The sequence below is a fragment of the Aythya ferina genome (genome assembly GCF_964211825.1).
Source record: "Aythya ferina genome assembly, chromosome: Z".
NCBI lineage: Eukaryota > Metazoa > Chordata > Aves > Anseriformes > Anatidae > Aythya > Aythya ferina.
The window spans coordinates 57,587,538-57,602,428 of NC_140299.1; the positions used below are offsets into that span (position 1 = coordinate 57,587,538).

Below are 14,891 nucleotides of genomic sequence, written 5' to 3' on the forward strand. Positions count from 1 at the left end.
GAATTGTCTCCAGCTGATTGGGCTTTTGGGAGTGTAGTTAGGAGGATCACGGCATCTTCCATTTCATCCTGAAGGGTCTGTTGTCATTAATGGATGTTAGTCCCCAAAAAGCTCTAGACTAGTTCTGGAGAAAGCCTAGATGAAGACACTTGTATGAGGTATGAACTGGCATGGGAAGTCACAGAACAGTGTAGTTCTGTTTGCCTACAGACATGTGAGGCTCTAAGATAGCTTGTTTTCAGCTATTCAGGTATGTTTCTTTAAACATTTTAAATCAACTACTTACGAAAAATATTTACATATATGAATATTATATATTACAAAATATATAGGTGCTTTCATTTATGTATATTATAATACTATTATATCATTTAATATTATATATTTACTATATATGTTTTCCTAGCAGAATTTAACTGGTGCAAACACAACTTACTTGTGTCAACTTCAGTCACAAGAATGGGCTTTGAGAACTGGATCCGGAAACCCCAAGGGTAGTTGCCAGTTCCTTTAGCAATCTTCACTGTTCTTTCACGAACTGCAGAAAATGGAAAAAGAGATCCCTTTTTCTCTGCAAATAAAATTCAATTTAACTAGCAGCAGTGTATTTTTAAACCTTTTTATTTACAGGCACTGACAGTTACTGATTGCGCAGATGGCTAGGATGGTTTAGCATCACTCCTAGCTGTTTGGTATTGCTCCTCTTCCACAGCATACCACCCTCACACGGTGACTGACAGAACATCACAAAGACTAACAGTGTAAATGAAATGTACTTTCATCAGCAGTTAAGTGGCTGGACTTTGTAATGAGGTGGCAGAGAAGCGCTTAGATGTTCCACTCCACTGACTACATTCTTTGAGAGAAAAATACTTCTGCTCTTTGTTAAATGAATGCATGTCAGACCTCTAAGCTGCAAACACAAAGCACACTCTAAATTTTCAAATCTACTTATTGTACTATCACTCTTTTTCCATTTTAGGTCTCTCTTGGATATCAATTGTATCCTTTATTTCTTTTTCGCCCACGTTTCCCTGTTCATGCTCCACTCCCACAGCCTCTAATTCTAACCCCACCACACTGGCATCTCCTACCATCAGTGGTTTTACCCATGTGAAATGTCATGTTAGTAGAATTTAAGACATAACAGAATCATCCTCAGTAAAAAGTAAAACTGGGCTTTAATTTTCCATTGCATGTTTCAACTTTATGGGGGGGTTCGGTATCAGTACCATTTCTCAAATTGTCTTGCTTCTTTCATAGTCATGAAAGAGTTCTGTGTAAATTTGAATTTTCTTTTGTGTCTGCTTTTGATCATTGAACTGTTTTACTGGGTTTGTTTAATGGAGGCTGATTTAATAATAATTTATGACAGCTGTTTTGTCTTCAAATTGTGTAATATTTGAAAAGTTGAAGTTGCTTTAGAGGTTACTTTACTAGCAAGCCAGTTGATATTGTTTACTTAAAAGAGCATAAATATTTCAATATGTACTTTATATATCTTGCTGAACTTTTGAGCTCTCCTTTGGGAAGAAAGGCAATCACAATTCTCTCCAGAATATTCTCATACAGTTTAAGGGAGATTTTTCGTATCTGGAGATGTATAGAAGATATTTTTTTTCTCTCATGTGAATAATTTATGAGTTCCAACAAAGAACTATCTCCTTAAAAGATAGGTGTTCCACTTTGTTCTTTGAACTGTATTACCTTTAAGTAATTTACCATATGAAAAATGAAGGAAAATGGCACAACCCCCACAAAATTATTCACTTTATCTGTTTACATGAGTGGGTTTAAATTGCAAATAGAACAAGACAATTCCTTCATATCCATTGAAAACTTGATGCTTTTCTTTCTTGACCAACTATGTTTGAAAGTTTGATGTAGAGTGGATTTTATGACTACTACTAGGCTTTATGTCCAGAAACAGCTCTCTACAATGTGATGCTTGAAGAAGTGATGAAATTATATTACATCTACATTTACATGTATCTTGCAACAAGAGATTATGTTTATTTTCAACTTTTTACCAGTATCAATTTTGTCAATTAATTACGATATTTTTCAAGATAGTAGTTAAATAAGAACTACTTACTTATTATTATTTATTTATTTATTTATTCCCCTTTTAGTTTCTTGGATTTAGATTCTTGCTCCTGTCTGCATCATAAGCAACTGGCATCTTCTCCAAAATGTTGATTTCATGTTATCCTCAGAGTGTGAAAGCTACTTATATTTTTAAGACATTTATTACTTGTTGCTTTAAACAACTTACTTGCCACTGGTCTAGGTCTTTTGCTGAGACATCTAGGACTATTATCAGGAGAGACATCATCTCCTCTGAAAACCCAGGAAGCAGAATGAAAATTTTCTGTATAGAAACCTCTGTCCTCATTTTCAGAATGTAGTCCTAGATCTACAGACCGAGCATCCTCAGAATTCACTGTCATGAAGATAAAACAAATAAAAGTAATGTTAGTAGGCAAAATACATGAAGAATTAAAGACTCCAGTCAGCAAGTAAGGAAGAAGTGCCCTAAGTGATGTGTTTGTAGTGTCTCTGCTTATCTGCTGCTGTTAAAGGAGCAGTATGCAAAGATGTTAGAATAATAAAACCACAAATTGGATAATATTACATACTGAACTTGAATACTAAATGCAAAGTGTCTAAAGAGGAGCTGCAACTGTGTAAGAGAAGTCTGGCTTTAGCCAATTGTTGAGCTTTCTTATGCACACCACTTGATCAGGAAACTAAACAAGTTTTTGAAGACTTTAATAAGAGTTAAGCACACATGGGAAAACAAGAAGCTAAAAACTGACTGACAACTCAGGTAATGATTACTAGATTTGTTGTTTTCTTAACCTTAACTCTTCCATATGTCTGTATTTAGTTTTATTGAAAAGGAGGCGAGAAAAGATTTATTTATTTGTTTATTTTGACATAGATCTCCTGGTTTATCATAATCTGAATATTTGTCTGATGTTACCTGTGTTACTATAAGGATTTTCAGATTTGTATTTGATAACACTTTGCATTCAGAATGTCTTTCAGTGAGTCTGCTGGGCCAGGCCATGGCACCCGGGTTAGCGTGGAGATGGACTAATTCCTCTGCTACAGGAAAAAGCAATAATTTTCAGGCTCACAAGGAACAGGAGACAGCTGGCTGTGGGTGAGGTTGTCTCTACACAACAGTCTGACTGGAGAAAAAAGAGGCTGTGCAGTGATGTGACAACTTCCGAAGCAGCCTGGGAGCTGGAACTGGAAGGCTAAAACCAGGTAGTGAAAGGCATAGAAATGTATATAACATCAGAGATTGGATTAATGGATAAACTGAAAAAATGCTTTAGCATAAGTTGTCTAAGAGGAAAATGTATCCTAGCCCTTTCAGTACAGAATGCCTACTATAATGCAGCTGGATTTATATGCAGCTGGAGAATGTATCTGTTTTATTTGTCCTGTATTCGATGTGACGGTTAAGTAGAATGATTTCCAGTTTCAAAACAGGAAAGATTCTGTAAAATCTTTTCAGAAAGAAAATCCTTCTGTAAAAAGGGTTTTGAAAAACTGACCCTTCTGTAGTTTTGTTCAGCAAGTTATATTCTGAATATATCTAAATGAGTGTATTTTAACTTTAACAGTTTGCCTAACTGTATCTATACAGACAAATATGCCACAGCTACTGACCTCTTCCATATTATGCAGGAAGTATGAGATGGCATGATTAATTGTATAAAAAATTGCATGATTAGCTGTCTATCAAGCTAATAAAAAAATATATACAAATAAATAAATAAATACTACTGAGCAGATACGTTTAAAAAACATCTTAGCTTTCTATCATGCATTTATAAATGAATATAACCTAGACTAATCCCAAGCAATTCAATACAACAGTATTTTGGCAATTTAACACTGAATTGTTATAACTATAGTAGGGCTTAAAATTTACTTAGTGGGCAAAACCACAGAAGTGAATGCTGCCGCATTGGCATTATGGAGTTATGTAAAGACATTTCTCAAATGTCCTTTCACTTCTCTTCTCCTTGATATTTTGGCACAGATGTCAAACCTAGCAGCTTATGAGTGTTAGGAACAAGCTGCTCTAACATTGGTAGCTTCTAGCTGCACTTCTGGCTGCTAGAATCAAGCATCTAAGGAGCTGCTTGTGCCAAATATTGATTACAGTTGTCTCAAGTCTGTAAACACCAGGGAACAGACCAGCTACCCAAGAGAAAAGGACAGAAATCTTAGGCATGTAGCACAAAATGATTAGAGACTAGGAATTGTGACATGATTGTCTGACCACTTTCCTTTTCCTCATGGAAAGCAAGTCTCAATCTTGCAACTTGGTCTTTATATATATATTTATATTTATATTTATATTCTCTCTATAAAACCAGTGTGTGCCTGATCTGATACATTTTATGGTTCACTTTATACTCCAAAGCAATCACTCTTGAAATCAACAAACAGTTTATCTTGCTGTATGCATCTCCTGATATGTTTTCTGAGCTCTGGTGTTTTGTGGCTCTGGTGGATTAAAAAAAAAAATCCCTGACAGAGCATGATTCGGTTATCTGAACATAGGTAGCTTATGCCATATTAGATGCTTTAAGACACCACTTGTCACCGGTGTCTACCTGGACATAGAGCCATTGACCATCACTCTCTGCATGCAACCTTCCAGCCAACTCCTTATCCACTGCATGGCCCACCCAACAAATCTCTCTCTCTCCAATTTGGAGATTAGGATGTCACGTGGAACTGTGTCAAAGGCCTTACAGAAGTCCAGGTGGATGTCATTGGTTGCTGATGGTGTCACTTGACTATAGAAGACACCAGATTGGTCAGGTACAATTTGCCCTTACTGAAGCCATGTTGGCTGCCTCAGATCACCTGTTTCTCTTGCATGTGCTTTGATATTGCTTCCAGGAGGATCTTTTCCACGATCTTTCCAGGCAAGAAGGTGAGGTCTGTGGTTCCTCGGGTCCCTCTTTCAACCCTTTTTGAAAATGGGAGTGATGTTACCCTTTTTCCAGTCACCATGGACTTGGCCTGGCTGCCATGACTTTTCAAATAAGATGGACAATGGCTTGGCAGCTTCATCAGCCAGTTCCGTCAGGACCCTGTGATGCATAGCATTGGGCTCCAGAGAGTTATACATGTTCAGTTTCATTAGGTGGTCTCAAACTTGCTCTTTGCTTACAGTGCAAGGGACTTTGCTTCCCCAGTCCTCACCTAGCAATTCAGGGACTCAAGAGACATGGGAAGCCTGCCCACAGAAACAATAAGTTGTTGAGTGCCTGTGCCTTTGATGTGTCTGTTGACATGAGTTTTCCCTTCTCATCCATCACAGGGGATACGCAGTCTTTGGCCTTTCTCTTCTGAGCAATGTACCTACAGAATCCCTTGTTATTCTTTACATCCCTTTCCAAGCTCAGTTTCATCTGTGCCTTGGCTTTCTTGATCCCATCCTTACACATCCAGACACCATCTGTGTATTCTTCCCAGGCCATGTGTCCCTGTTTCTACTGACTATGCATTTCATTCTTGCACTTCAGTTTGACCAACAGGTCCTTGCTCAGCCATCCCAGTTTTCTGCCCTCCCAAATTGCTTTCTTATACATGGGAGGGAGAGCTCTTGTGCTTTAAGAAAAACATCCTCAAAGAGTTGTTAGCTCTGTTCAGCTCCTTTGTCTCTAAGGACAGTGTGCCAGGGTATCTCATCCACTAGGTCTTTAAATATCTGGATTTTTGTTCTTTGGATATTCAGCATCCTGACTTTACTCTTTGCCAGGCCCACATTCCTTGAGATCACAAACTCAGACATAGCATAGTCACTGCAGCCCAGGTTGCCTCATATCTTTAATGAGTTCACCTGCATTAGTGAGCACCAGGTCCAGTAATGCTTCTCCTTTGGTTGGTTTGTCTAATAACTGGACCAGTAAGTCCTCCAACGTGATGAGAGCATGACACTTCTTGTAGTTGAAGCAAGAAGGCCTCATCAACAGGCTCCCCTTGATCAAGTGGCCTGTAGTAGATCCCAAATCCAAGGTGTCTTTTATTGGTCTGGTCCTTAACTTTTACCCACAAGCTCTCAACCTGTCCGTGGCTGTTTCTCAGAGTCAGGTCTTTGCAATCAATCCATTACCTAACATATACAGCAACATCCCTTCCCCTTCTTCCCTGCCTATCTATTGTAAAAAAACTTGTAGCCCAGTGTTCCAACTGTGGGATTTGTCCCACCACATTTCTGTGATAGCAGTGATAGCATTGATGATATCTTGCTCTCCAAGTGATAGAGAAGCTAATGAGGAGAGGTGCTCTGCTGGACCTCATACTCATCCACAACAAAGGACTTGTTGGGAAAGTTAAGGTTAAAGGCAGCTTTTGCTGCAGCTGATGAACTTCAGAATCCTGAGGGAAGGAGTTAGGGTGAAATGTGAGATCACGACCCTGGACTTCAGGAGGGCACACTGGCCTCTTTCAGAGACCTGGTTGGAAGAGTCCTGTGAGATAAATTCCTGCAGGAAAAAGGGGCCCAAGAAACAATTTTTTTTATATATTCAAGAATCACCTACTCCATGCTCAAGAGACATCCATCCCAACAAATAGAAAGTCAGGCAAAAATGCCAGGAGGCCTGTGTGGATGAACAAGGAGCTTCTGGGCCAGATTCAAATGCAAAAACGTGCAGAGGGTGGAACTAATGATGGGTGATCTGTGAGGAATACAGGGACATTATCTGAGAATTTAGGGATGAAGTTAGTAAAACCAAAGCACAAATAGAATTGAAGCTGGCCAGGTATATCAAAGACGAGAAGAACTTCTTTATGTACAGTGGTGACAGAAGACTAATGAATATGTGGGTCCACTGCTGAATGAGACAGGTGACTTGGTTACACAGGACATGAAAAAGCTGAGGTAGTGAGTTCTTTGGTAGCAAGACTGGCCCTCAGGAATGGCAGGTCCCAGAAACCAAGGGAAAAAGCTAGAACAGAAAAGATGTACCCTTGGTGGAAGAAGATCAGTCAAGGGAATACTTGGACAAACGGGACATATGTTTACTCCTTGGGACCTGATAGGATACAGCCATGAATACTGAGGGAGCTGGCAGATGCCATTGTGAAGCACTCTCAGTAATTGTTGAAGAACAATTGTGACTGGGAGAAGTGCCTGAAGACCGGAGGAAAGAAGATGTCAATTCTATTTTCAAGAAGGGTATGAAGGAGGACCCAGGGAATTAGAGACTGGTCAGCCTCACCTCTGTTCCTGGAAAGGTGATGGAGAAGCTAACCCTGGACACCATTTCTAGGCACATGAAAAGCAAGAAAATCATCAAGAGTAATCATCATGGATTCACCCAGGGGAAGCTATGCTTGGCCAATTTGATAAGCTTTTTCAATGAAATAACCAGCCTCATGGATGAGGGGAGAGCAGTGGATGTTTTCTTCTGAGACTTCAGTAAGGCCTTTCACACAGTCTCCCATACAATCTCCACAGATAAGTTGTGGATGCATGGGCTGGATGGGCAGACAGTGAAGTAGACTGAAAACTGACTGAATGGCTGAACCCACTGGGTGGTGATCAGTGGTGCAGAGTCTAATTGGAGGCCAATAAGTAGCTTAACGTTTTTATTTATGATTTGGATGATGGCTCAGGGGCAATCTCATCAATGTCTATAATATCTTGAGAGAGTGCAAAGAGGATGGAGCCAGGCTCTCTTCAGCGGTGCTCAGTAACAGGACAAGAAGCAATGGTCACAAACTGGAACACAGGTTCCTTCTGAACACCAAGAAACATTTTAATGTGGGTGGGTAACAGAGCACTGACACAGGTTGCCCAGAGAGGTGGTGGAGTCTCCCTCCTTGCTGATCTTCAACAGCTATCTGGACGTGGTCTTGGACAACCTGCCACAGGTGAGCCTGCTGGAGTAGAGGGGCTGGATCAGATGATCTCCAGAGGTCCCTGCCAACCTTAACCCTTCCATGATTCCCTCACTGAAAGTAAACATTCTAGCACAAAATACTTCCACTGGAAAGTGTGCATTTCTTCATCTGTTAAAAAGTACCTTTTACACTAGTTAAAATAGCAAAAAGGAGACAAAGGTGGTGTTAAGAAGTAGCACATACGCTTTATCTTAGAATGTGCAACACTTGCTTGGGGACTTCATCTGCAGGAAAAGAGAAAGCATTAAACAGTTTATCTGCATAATTCTTTACCATGTCATTTAAGCTGCTGAATTTGGTATAAACTCAAGCATATGGTGAGGTGACAGATTGCGTAATGAAACAGTTGCAGGACTAACTGTTCCAATAACTATAGGGACAAGGAAGGACAATCGCGGCAGTAGATCTGAAGATAAAAGCTGGAGTGGGTGGGTGTCTTAATGATGAGAGAAGGACTCCCAGCTCACCATGTCTTTAATATAGGCAAAACAGACAACAGAACTGTGACTTTTGTTGCACCCTCAAAACTGCTGCCATAAATGATTACTTGTCTAAGTCTAGTGATTGTCTTAGGGTTTATTGCATGTGGACAAGGATGGTACAATCTTTTTTTTTTTTTTTTTTTTCAGCCAGATTTTCCACTACTGACTCCCATGATTAGAGTTCAGTCAGATAAACTATTCTTGCTTATGATAACAAAGATAGAGACAGGTTATGAATGGAAGATCAGTTTCCTTGGCTGAAAGTCCTGACAGAGTGTCAACTGCATAAAGAAAAAATAATAAAACTATAAGATTGATTTATATACTCACTTGATCCTTCAGTGATTGTGCTGGTTATGGAACTTCCACCAGTTGAACTGCATTTTTTGCTGTCTCTGAACTGTTTCCGTCTCCTGGCCCATTGGTCTATTGCTTCTTCCTGGGAGCTGTCGCTGGCTCTGGCATCTTTCATTAATGGTGTCTTTCTGTTTTTATTCATTTCTGATTTCAAGTCTAAATTATAACCAGACATTGATTGTAAGGAACGTGAGAAATTACACAGTTTTACATTTTCACATTATAAATACAAGAATATCTACTTTGCTAACACAGAAATGAAAATATCAAATAACACTCAAAATACCTGTAAACTATATTTTTTAGACTTGCTGATGTATTCATGCAGAGAAAAGTGCATGTGACTATAGTGTGATAGGTGCACCTGTACTTAAATACCGATACAACCATTTGTATGGCATTTTTATACAGAAGTAAGTTAATTTTTCATGGATTTTATTTAAAAGTGCTTGTACATTTTTGAAGTGATCAGTATGTAGATATATAAGGTATTTTTAAACATTAAAGTCTAGCAAGATGAATGCAGATAAAAGGAGGATCTGTATTTTTATTTTATGCTTCCTTCTAAATACAACAATAGGAATTTATTTTATTCTATTACCGTTTCAAAGAAAACAAAAATTGTAAGACTGTGTTGGATTCCCTTCTTAAAATGCACCTGTGTCCACCAACAAAGGCAGATAGGGTTGCACTGGAAAAAGTGCAAAATTTCTTTTAATGCCCTTTGCATGAGTCCTTGTCCCTCTGAACTAAGTTCCCACATCATCAGGCTTCAAGGTTGCTCAGACTCTCCAAACTTGTTAACAACGTTTTCATCTGTTTTTCCTCTGTGTTCTAAATGCTGTCACCCATTGTTGAAAACTGCCACATTTTCTTTCCAGTATCACTGAATTATTGAGCACAGTAAGTCTTACATTGCCTCGTGTGCCCAGTGTCTTGGCGGAGTATGTTTGTATTCCTAGATTACAAGTGGACTTTGATTCACATTAACCAATATTAAAATTTTGCATGCTTATACTTCTTTCTGAATGTACAAATTTACTCATTTAAGGACCTCCACAGCATCACTAAGAATTTCACAGATGGAAAATCAAAATTTGACCATAAACCAAAAGAGGGACAAAGTTACAGGTTTTGGGTGGGACAAACCAGATGAGGTGATGGCTAAGAGAGAGCACACAGTTATATAATTCTTAGTAAGGGGCAAAAGAAAAGAGAGGAGGATTAAAAATAATACATCAAATAACCACACCTTGTTGTTGTGAGACAAAGGCATTTTTATGCTGTGTGTTAAATCATTGAGGTCTGATGTTTTTGAGCATGCAGGCTTCCTTCAGTATCTTCTTTCTAAACCTTGCTTTAAGGAACATTTAATTAATTCTCTGCTTACTGTATTATTTTAGATATTAACCAACATAACCACATCTATCAGTATATCTGTCTATCTAATCAATAGCAAAGTTCAGGTTTATTTGAAATTTCCGTTACCAGTGCCAAAATCAAGAAACAAACATACAAAAACCATAAAAAACAGTCTTGGAGGACATGGTATTTTCTGTAGATATTGTGAACTTGAAAAAGTATTAAAAACTCACTGACACTTTATACTAAGATTCTTGAATAGTTTTAACCATGATAAGAATGTACATATTTTTCAACAGTAAAAAAGCCCTAACCTCCGAACCTGCTGGAAACAATCTCTTCTACAGAGGATTATCTGAATTATATTTGCATATAATGATTAAAATTAAAAAGAAAAAAGAAAGATTGAGGGCTTTGGAGTGATATTTCAAATGTACACACAAAAATGTGTTTATACATATTCATATGTATAGACGTAATATAAAAAGCTTACACTGCAGTGTGCAGTGTCCCTGTCCATTTTTCCATTTTTATGATTCAGAACTCTCCTTTTAAATGACCAATTATAGATATAGATGAATGGATTACAGAAGGGATGATAAGAAATTCGTGAAAAAAAAAATCTTTTTTAATATGCAGTTTTCTTAGCTATATAAATAGAGGAGAAAAGAAGGTTCAATGATCTGCTGTGGTCATTCTATGTCATGTAAAGGCTCAGCCATAATTAGGACCTAGATATACTTAGAATTCAATATTTGCTTAGAAACCATTGATTCCAAAAATAGATTTATGTGATTTTGAAATTGTGACCAGAGCTCTGAGTATATGCCACGTGTCAACCTCAAAACTCCCATACTGTTTTTTTGTTTGCTTCTATCACCAGAAGCATCAGATGGGTTGACTGTTTAGCATAGAAAAACTACTTCTTGAGCAAAGCTGCTTTAAATATTTCTTTATTTTTTAAAATTTAATTTACTTGGCTTACAGGATCACTCCTAGCATCCTCAATACGATAACTGCATAGTATAACCAAATGGCTAAAGTATACCAATATCATCTTTTTGTGAGGACAGAACATACTTTCCTTTTCCCAAAGATGTCACTAGAGCACTAAGACAACTATGCAGAGGTGTGTAAGGGACATTAACTATAAAAATCTCAGAATACCTACCTTTCTGACTAATCTGTTTTACTGATGACAGGGGGAAATCTATATTCTGTTGAAAATCTTCTTTTATTTCAACCTTTTTCTCAACTTCATCGGAGGTGGATTTGACTAACTGAGGTAGTTGATTTGCTCCAGCCTCTGTTCTTATGCTATCATCAGGTGATTGTTTACTGCAAAGGTTCTCTGGTCTTTCCTTGTTATGTGAATGTTCTGTGAAAATTTCTTTCTTTTCAGTATAAGCTGAAGAGAGAGATAATATGGCAGTCTGTACAGAATCATTATGGCAATTGATTTCAGGAAGGGTATTCCCAGGCATACCTTGTATTTCAGAAAAGCTTTCTAATTCATTATCTGTGTCATGATCCTCAAGATCCAATATCACGGGGGATAGCAAAGATTTTTCTTGTATACTACAGAAAAGTTTAGGCTCTTTTCTTACTGCAGAGCCAAAGGGATCAGGTACCAATTTAGTATCACCTTGGACAATGAGTCTTCGTTCTAGTTCTCCAGTTATTACAGTCATTACTGATCCTCTCCTTTTCTTTGTTACATCAGGCTCTGTGGAGGGTGGGTGAACATTTTTCTGTATGGCTGAAAGCTGGTTTGGAATGCATTCTATAGAAGCATAATTAGTACTTTCCTTGTCACTAAAAGGTTCACCTGCAGGGGTCCTAGAAGGTGTACCAGCTGAGGCCTGTACCAGCTGAGCTTTGTTCTGTAAATTTACATGCTTCTCTAGATGGTTGTACTCTGGTGTTTCTCCATCTAAAACATCTTCAGTAGACTCACTGTCTTCCTCCCAAATGGCTAGGTTTCTCAAAGGCTCTGCATGCCCATTTTCTTTTTTCTCATTTATAGTATCAGTGGAATGAAGACTCTCCATTAGTATTTCTTCTGTTTCCTCACCTTGCCCAACATAGTCTGCATAGTCATTCAGTAAGCAAGTGTCATCTAGACTTTCTTCAGGCTCAGGTGGATAAATGGCAATATTATGATCAAAGGAAGTGAAAGCATACTGATATGTAGACTTAAGACCTTTCAAATTTCTCAGTGAGGAGGTCAAGTCAGGACACATACAAAGGTTTGTACAGTGGTTGTGAATGTGTGAGTTCTTGCCACAGATGTCTGCTTTGGTCTCCTTAGGTGGTACTTTTAAGGACAAGGATGGTAATGAATAGAAGCCAGAATCCCTTCTAGGGTGAACTGGTGATGGTACATCAAGGGTAGTATCAGGGAAGGACTTTCTTCTTGCTGGTTTTTGCCCTGTGTCATTGCACTTATAAATGTTATTTCTTTCTTGAGCTGCTGCACTGTTCTTATTGATGTGCTCCTTCCCAATGTTTGAATTATTCAAGGTATTACTGGTTAGAAGACAGTTTGTATTATTCATTTTTGAGAAAAGTATCTTGTCTTTTGAAAAATCTTCCTTTTCATTGTTGTGGTCTTCATACTCATTTTTGTTATGTTTACAGAAGTAATTTTCCCCCTCCCAAATTCTCAAGGCTGTAGAGAGGCTGTCAGGTTCCTCTCCATCCTTATCAGCATATGAAGAGACCCCCTCTGCAATAGTATCTAAATGCATTTTGTCACAGTCAGCAAATTCTTTAGGTGGAGGGAGAAGTATAGACCCATCTGGGAATATAAATTCTTCTTTTTCATGAAAGTGAAAATGTGACTCACAATCTGTATTGCAAAGTGCCTTTGTTACATAATAATCTATTTCATTCCAATATGTATCTTCACATTCCTTGTTGCAGGTTTTCCTCTGTGTACCAGGTTTGATGTTAACTTTTAGGTTTTTCTTTTTGTTAATATATTCTACCTTAATTTCCTTTCCTTCAATGTTCATTTTCAGGGAGGCATTCTTGTTGAGAGCAGTTTGTATTTTGTGTGTAGAAATTCCCTTACACCTCTGAATGTCTACTTCTGAATGGTCATTTGGAGGACGTTGGTATTTTGGACATCTTGAACACTGGTTTTTCTGGCAGTGTCTTTCATGGCAGTGTTTATTGTTCTTTGAACTTTTCCTTTTCTCAGCCACAAGGTTTGTTCCAGAATCAAACAAAGAAACATTCTTAATTTCTACTTTCACATTAAAAGACCTATGTTTTACCTCTGCAGTAATTATTCCAGTAGCCAAGCTAACAGATTTTGCAGAGTCTGGTTTGCCCCACACTGTAATTTTTCCTGTTGATGAACCTCCTGATTCACTGAAAGTTACTGTAGCAAGGATTTCATTTTGCAGAGAAGAGAACATTGGAGGAGTGCAGTTCTTTTCCTTCTTTCTTTCTTTTTCATTTTCTGACACATTGTCTCTATCTTCAGACACATCTGAACTACTCTGATCCTTGATTTCATGATCTTTTCCATTTTCTTCAGAATCCCTCACATCCAGTGGCTCAGTGAAGTAACCCAGAGATTCATCTGCTTTATTTTCCAGGTTTTCTACATTTTGCTGGCATTTACAAGTGAGTGACAATTGTTCATCTAATTTAAGATGAAAAAAAAAAAGAAAAACATTTTCCCATGATTTGGTAAACAGTATCACAAATGTATAATTAGCTTTGAGACACTTTTACTTGAAAATGACTGTTTTGTCTTTAAAATGTAATATATTTTCTACAACAGCATTTTTTTTTCTTTTTTTTTTTTTCGATCCAGCATTTGCTTCTTTTGTCTTAGTTATCTGATAAGTAGTATGAAGGGTATATCATGTTAACTCACTCTAATTGGAATAAATTAATATATTAATGGTTTTTCTTTTCTTAGAAAGGTTCACAGTTTTTAGGTGATAGGGTATTCTTTTTGCATTTAGAAAAATGTACCCTTTTTACTTCTATTATTCCTTTGAGTATTTACTTCATTCCTGTGGACACGCTGGGACAATCAATATCCCATTGCATACTTGCAGTTCCAGGTAAATTACATGGAACTTGACTTTTATAATCCTTTTACAGATGAGCAAACAAAGGGATTAATGAATATTGTCACAATCACATAGCACATCGGTGGCACATTTCCCAGGAGGTATGAGCCCTGTTTGAAGAAGAAAATACTGTTTCCTGGCAGGAGGTACTAGGCAAGATTTCATAGTGTTTATACATTTCTGTGAAATTCTGCCTTGCTTGAACTTTTTTTTTTTTTAATATATATATTTTTTTATTTTTAGAATCATTCATATGCATTATTAGAGGATAATAGTTTACAGTTTATTTTACTTAGACAACATTCATTAAGAAACTTGCAGTAAAATGATGAGAATTTTGACAATTTGAGGCAATTAAACATGAGTATATTTTGAAAGACTGCCACAAATAAGTAGGATAGTAGCTCTACTAGAATAAGACATGTAGTCTCATCAAGACATTGGCTATATTTACTACACTTGAGTGTAAATATTTCCAATTTGAAAAACAGCTTTGGGCTTAAACAAGGATTTCTGTCTTGATGAGTGATTGGATCAACCACCTATGATTCTGGTGCTTTTACTTCAAATCAAATTCTTATGTAAACTTACATTCTCTGGAATCAGAATTTTTTCTGCCCTTGTAGCTTTTTCTTCTTTTTCTACTCAT

General features: G+C 37.6%; 1 protein-coding gene across 1 annotated transcript in view; it reads right to left on the reverse strand.

Annotated features, from left to right (window-relative positions):
* LOC311427337 (uncharacterized protein) overlaps positions 1 to 14,891 on the reverse strand; it is a gene marked incomplete at its 5' end in the record, with an annotated part of 42,475 nt that extends 27,584 nt beyond the window's left edge. The window contains 5 exons of the mRNA XM_084504651.1: positions 437 to 538; positions 2,276 to 2,443; positions 8,760 to 8,942; positions 11,320 to 13,803; positions 14,834 to 14,891. Coding sequence (XP_084360777.1) covers positions 437 to 538; positions 2,276 to 2,443; positions 8,760 to 8,942; positions 11,320 to 13,803; positions 14,834 to 14,891 — 2,995 coding nt within the window. The remainder of the gene's footprint in view (positions 1 to 436; positions 539 to 2,275; positions 2,444 to 8,759; positions 8,943 to 11,319; positions 13,804 to 14,833) is intronic.